This window comes from Lygodium microphyllum, chromosome 4, assembly GCF_053477565.2.
Source record: "Lygodium microphyllum isolate KBCC chromosome 4, Lygodium_microphyllum_v1.1.10, whole genome shotgun sequence".
Classification (NCBI taxonomy): domain Eukaryota; kingdom Viridiplantae; phylum Streptophyta; class Polypodiopsida; order Schizaeales; family Lygodiaceae; genus Lygodium; species Lygodium microphyllum.
This window is the reverse complement of record NC_141138.1, coordinates 90,937,570-90,943,569: the sequence shown is the minus strand read 5'-3', so window position 1 is coordinate 90,943,569 and position 6,000 is coordinate 90,937,570. Positions and strand designations below refer to the sequence as shown.

The 6,000-nt window shown below is 39.6% G+C and overlaps 1 protein-coding gene across 2 annotated transcripts in view; it reads left to right on the top strand.

Moving 5' to 3' along the window:
* Positions 1 to 359: 359 nt before the first annotated feature.
* LOC148037301 (nucleic acid binding / zinc ion binding protein) overlaps positions 360 to 6,000 on the top strand; it is a 31,798-nt gene continuing 26,157 nt past the window's right edge. The window contains exons 1-2 of one of the 2 annotated variants that reach the window (XM_087676218.1): positions 360 to 681; positions 756 to 820. In XM_087676218.1, the coding sequence (XP_087532344.1) occupies positions 496 to 681; positions 756 to 820 (251 nt within the window). In that variant the 5' untranslated portion in view covers positions 360 to 495. The remainder of the gene's footprint in view (positions 682 to 755; positions 821 to 6,000) is intronic. The other variant, XM_087676217.1, reaches the window with a different exon arrangement.

The window sequence follows — 6,000 nt, the reverse complement described above, 5'->3', positions numbered from 1 at the left end:
TTAGGACTATCCACAGACTTGTTCTCTGGTTTGAATGGGTTCGCATCCCATGTGATGTAAGAACGAGTGCAAAAAGTTAGGAATCGAATCCTATATTGTTGAATGTGTTCTTTATCAAGAAAATATCATTTCACTCCATTTTCGTGCCTATATGTGTTTGCGAACCTTTGATTGAGGGCTGAGGCAGATGCCCGCATGGTCTAGAAAGTCCCTAAGGGGACTTTTTGTGGACATGGTTGCCAAAGTGGCTCTAAGGGGACTTTTTGTGGACATGGTTACCAAAGTGGCTCCAACTTCCACCTCCAAAGGGTAAATAGGTCACAAAACTCGCTTGAAATTTCTAAAGAAGAAGGACACACACGTTGAGAAGAGTCTTTAAATTCCCAAGGAAGAAATAGGGCACTGCAGTTTAGAACACTCTTCTAATTTGAATTGAATTGGATCGAATGGAATGTACAGCGCTGCACTAGGAGCTCAGCCTCCGCATGCCATGCCATGGAAGATGCACAAATGAGTACGAATGGTGATGGAGGGGCCGGCAAAGAGCAAGAGGGTTCGGCAAAAATGGAGGTGCAAAACAGATTTCGCTTTCCAATCTGGAAAGCGCACAGACGCAAGCTCCCTCCCGACAGTCCTTTCTTTGCGACGGGCAACCTCGAGAGAGAGTTGCTTGCTAAACAGGTGATCTACTTTCAAGCAAAAGAACATGAAAATACATGAAAATGGTGTTCTGATCCTCCGAGTCTTTATTATAGGTAATACTCGACATCAGTGAGGAAGAAAAGGTCCAAATTAAGATCCTCGAGGAGAACCAGCGCTGGTAACGTAAAGTTTCATGCTTTTTTTTTTGGGTGGCAAAGTATCTCCATTTTTGATGAAGGATTATAGTGCTGTCTGTATCCCGTGCGAACTGCATTTTATTACTCTTCGCATATTTATGAAGTTGCCACAACGTTTATGATGATGCATACAGGCTAATTTCCTGTGACTGATGGAAAACACAAGATTCTGTCCAGGCCCATATATGTTTTAATATTACATGCCTGGCTATTATGTGTGATCATTGCATAAACAGCAACATCCTCTCCTTCCATTCCCATAAGAAACTTACGTGTGGTCCAATGATCATGTGCCACTAGAAAGCCCTTCGTCCTGACCTTCCAAACAGTGTACCAAGTACCATTCTACGTAACTAAGGATTGAGAGAGAGAGAGAGAGAGAGAGAGAGAGAGAGAGAGAGAGAGAGAGAGAATGATATTTTGAACGTTCAATTGGGGATAGATTATACCAAAGCTTTTGTGTCAAGAGGTTAATCTATTCCAAAGCTTTTGGTCAGGAGGTTGTTATGATACAGCTGGTTATGGAATGAGCTTTTGATTATGTTAACTCGTCCTTTCCTTTCGTCTTCCATGACTTTTGGCTCTCAAATGACTTCTCTTATTGATACAATTAGCTCTAATGGAGTGGCACACATAATGCTTAATGGGGGGATAACTAAAGAGGTTGTTTACACTCATTCCCTTCATTAGGGATAACTAAAGAGGTTGCTTACACTTATTCCCTTCATTAGGGATGCCCCCTTATGTTAAAATATCCAGGATCTAGAACATGACTATGGGAGCTTGAAAGCATAGACTAAACTCATGATGACATTGACTAAAGACCACAACTGTTACATAAGTGAATTAGGTTTCAAGATGGAAGCTTGGACTCATAAACACAATCTTGTGTAGGACTGACAAAGACAAGACACTTAACTGAAAGTCCAAAGCATCATGACATTGTATTCATTCTATATGAAAAGTGATAGTCAAGTACAATGTTTTATAGTTGTTGGATGGCTATAGTTTTCCTCTTTGTGTATATGGAATTTAGTCTGGTTGCATGTCCTAAGCCCAAAACTGCCTTATACAAAGAGGCTACAATAGGTGTGATTGCAAATATCTCAACACCCCTCTTCAATCACAACCAGAAAGTATAAAGTGTGTAGAGGCTTTAGTGAAAGTAACATTTGTAAAGTGTGGGCACACTATGAACATGACAAAACACCAAAGGCTGTTGCAGAAAAGGCTAAGTGTGGGTACCACAAACATGATGGATATTCAGAGGTTGTAACAGGGGCCTTACAGAAGTTGTAGTACAAGGCTACATGAGGAGTTTTACAAGCTTATGATAAAAACATTTGGACTAGACATTACAAGGCTAAAAAAGTTAGTAAAAAATAGGATCAAGGATCATGAGGCCCTTGCGATTTTTAGCATTTCTTTTGACATAGATCTTTGATTCATTGTAGTTCTTCTTGTCTAGCTTCTTGTACTTGTACTTCACTTTGTTTGCCACTTCAAAGTCTTCATGATTTTTCTAATTCTTCTTTTTATTCTTGTTCTTTTGGTCCTCTTGATCTGCTTCTTTATTGACTTTGCTTGCAATAGTTATATCAGTCTTTATGTCCATGTTCCCCTCAAGCAAAGGTGTCATCGTCTTTGAGGTAGCAAAAATGTTTTCAAAATCTTCAAATAAATTCATCGATTGCTCTTCGAAACAAGTAAATTCATCCATCCTTGCAAGCGGAATAAACAAGTCTTCCATGTAGTTGAATTGAGCAACAAGAGTAATGTTACTCTTTATGAGAAGCATCTTCATAAAAGACTTGATGGTTATTCCCATGATGGAAATCAATTTCAAATAACTGAGAATAACCAGCAATGAGTTGATCTTTGTGTGTGTCAAAAGACACAAGCAATGGCAGTGAAGTATCAAAAGATACTAGTTTGAAATTTGATGTTTGTTGCTTGAGTTTGACTTGATGATCTTCAAAAACTCTTCATAGCTTTTCCTCCTTGTTGGTTTGATGGTTGAACACTTGCTGAAAACTTAAGATTAGAGTGGCCTTGGCTTGGTTTAAGTGATAGGAGAGAGAAAATGGAGGAAATATGAGCTTGGTGAAGTTTGGCTATGGCTGTCTTGTCAAAACAGGGACCAACGACTGGTAAATGAGCTCCCACAAGCTCCACAGATCAAATCTGCTTAAACCCTTTGAGATGGAGGACCCTCACTAATGGGTCTAACTCCCCCTATGAGGGTTTGTACTTGTTTTGCCCGAGTTGAGAGATCTAAGCCTTCAAACTGGTCGCTGTCAAAACTACGCCCAGATTTGGAAAAATGCAAATGCCGGGCATGGTGTGCATCAATCTCCTTGATTTTTGTGCCAAGAAGTTGCGCCTTGATCTGAAAAACAACTCTCGAGAAGAAAGCTCGAAGAGATATGGTTTGGTTGATGAGATATGGCTGCTCTAACAGAGGTAGGTAGGTGTTGTCCACAGACATAGTTATGGCAGCGACTTTGAAAAGAGGCAATGCTGAAGCTATAGTTGCCCAATCTCAATGATTGAAGTGCCAGGGAGGAGCTCTGGAAGTAGAGAAACACTTCTCTAGAAGGAATTTCAGAGAGATTTGGCCTGTGAAGAGAGATATGAAAGCTTGAAGTTGATAGGGTGCTGCTGGCTATGGCTGCCATGGAAGCTTCATCGAAGGTAGGAATGCAAATGAAGTTGGAGATAGGGTCCAGTACTCAAACTGAGCTGAGCAGAGATGGAAAGGAGCTGAGAGGAGTGAAAGGAGAGTTGGGCCATGCTCAGCTGAGCTTTGATACCATGTTAAAATACGCGAGATCTAGAGTATGGCTGTGGTGACTTGTAAGTATAGACTATACTCATGATGACATTGACTGAAGACCACAACTATTACACGAGTGAATTAGGTTCCAAGATGGAAGCTTGGACTCATAAACACAATCTTGTGTAGGACTGACAAAGACAAGACACTTAATTGAAAGTACAAAGCATTATGACATTTTATTCATTCTATATGAAAAGTGGTAGTCAAGTACAATGCTTTATAGTTGTTGGATGGCTACAGTTTTCCTCTCTGTGCATATGGGATTCAGTTTGCTTGCATGTCCTAAGCCCAGAACTGCCTCATACAAAGAGGCTACAATAGGTGTGATTGCAAATAATATCTCAACACCTTAGTCCTTTGTTGTTTGTCTTGGTGACTCATCCAATACTCTTTCTATTGGATTAAGTTGGTGAGTAATGGGGAAATCATTGTTTGGCTCTTCCTAGTGGGCTAAGCTTTTGGAACAATCTCTTACAAACGATTCATTTATGTTTCTCAAGGTTGAGAAGTCTAATTTGGTGTGTTTGGTTTGGTCTTGAGTCTCAACATCAATACATGAAGTCCATTCTCATCAATTGTATTGGCAATTCAACGGTCCATAAGTTTGCATATAGGGTCTGCTACTTCTTCCCAAGTAGCATGGCTTACACTTGAGCAAATGTTTGCTGGAAAAATGAGACACATATTTCTTTCTTGAAAAAGGAGCTTGAAAATGTGAAGATAGATGAAGGAGATGTTATGCAGGATCATCTTAACAAAATTTAAGACTTATGTGAGTAGCTGATAAATGTAAATGAGTATTATTTTGATGCTCAGATGGACTCTACTACTTTGAATTGCTTGCCACCATCTTATTTGGCCTTTCGCATGGCCTTGAATCTCACAATGAGAATTTCCTCGCGGTCACTTATCTTTCTCCAAGAATATATGTCTTCTTTGTTGAATAAAAATTTCAAGCAAAAAGGCATTGCACATCAGTATACGATTGCACATACTCCACAGCAGAATGGGGTTGCAGAAAGGAAGCATTAGTCACTCATGGAGATGGCTAGATGTATGCTGAAAGCTAAAGATTTGCCACATGGTTTTTGGGTGGAAGCAATTATGTGTGCTTGTCATGTTTTGAACAGGTGTCCTACCAAGGCATTGAAATATGTTACGCCTTTTGAGGCTTGGAACAAGCGTAAACCTTTAGCCGGCCATTGTTGTACTTTTGGGTGTCTTGCATATTCTCATATTCTCAAAATATTGAGAAAGAAGTTGGACAATAAGGTTGCATATTTGTGGGGTACAACAATGAGAGCAAAGTGTAGAGATTGCAATGATCTTGTTTCCAAGAAAGTCTTTGTCAGTAGGGATGTGATTTTTGATGAAAAATCAGAATTATCTCTTGTTGGTTTTGACACATATCAGGTTGCAAATGATGTGTTTGAAGGGTTGCTGCCTATTTCTTTCGGTGATATAGCTGGAGCTTCATTAAATGAACAAAATATTCAGCTAGCTGCTCCATTAAACAATGCAGAAATGCAGTCTATGGCTGATCTGAATATTTAGCAAGATGCTGAATTTGAGGGTCATCAAGAGCATGTACATAATTGGGAGGCTAGACAAATGCCTAGATGGTACTTGTAAACTTTTAAAAGATAGTCATTTGGATGCTCCTCTTGTTGGTCGTACTAGAAGACAAGCACGTTTGCATGATCATGCTAATGCAATGGAGTTTAATATGGCAGTATACACACTTGATGATGAGGAGCTTGATTGTTTTGAGGATGCACAATAGAGTGTGCATTGGATGGCAACAATGCAAGCTAAATTTGATTTTATCTTGAAGAATTAGATATGCAATTTAGTGACGTTGCCTGTTGAAAAGAAAGCCTTGGTACTAAATGGGTCTATAAGTTGAAAAGAAAAGCGGATGGATCTATTGATAAGTACAAAGCCAGGCTTGTGGCAAAAGGCTATGTGCAAAAGCAGGGTATTGATTATGAGGAGACATTTGCTCTTACATCTTGTATGACCACCATTAGGGTATGGTTGCTATGGCTGCTCATCATGGTTGAATTGTGCACCCGCTTGATACTAAAACTGCATTTTTACATGGGGAACCTTAGGAAGAAGTGTATGTTCAACAGTCCATGGATTTTGTAGTTGAAGGATTTGAACACTTAGTATGCAAGTTGAAAAAGGCTTTGTATGGTTTGAAGCAAGTTCCATAAGCTTGGTATTCAAAAATTGATGCCTTTTTACTCAACCAAGTATTGATTAACAACCCATCAGAGTCTACTCTTTACGTATGCAAAGAGGGGAGATCCGTGTTGG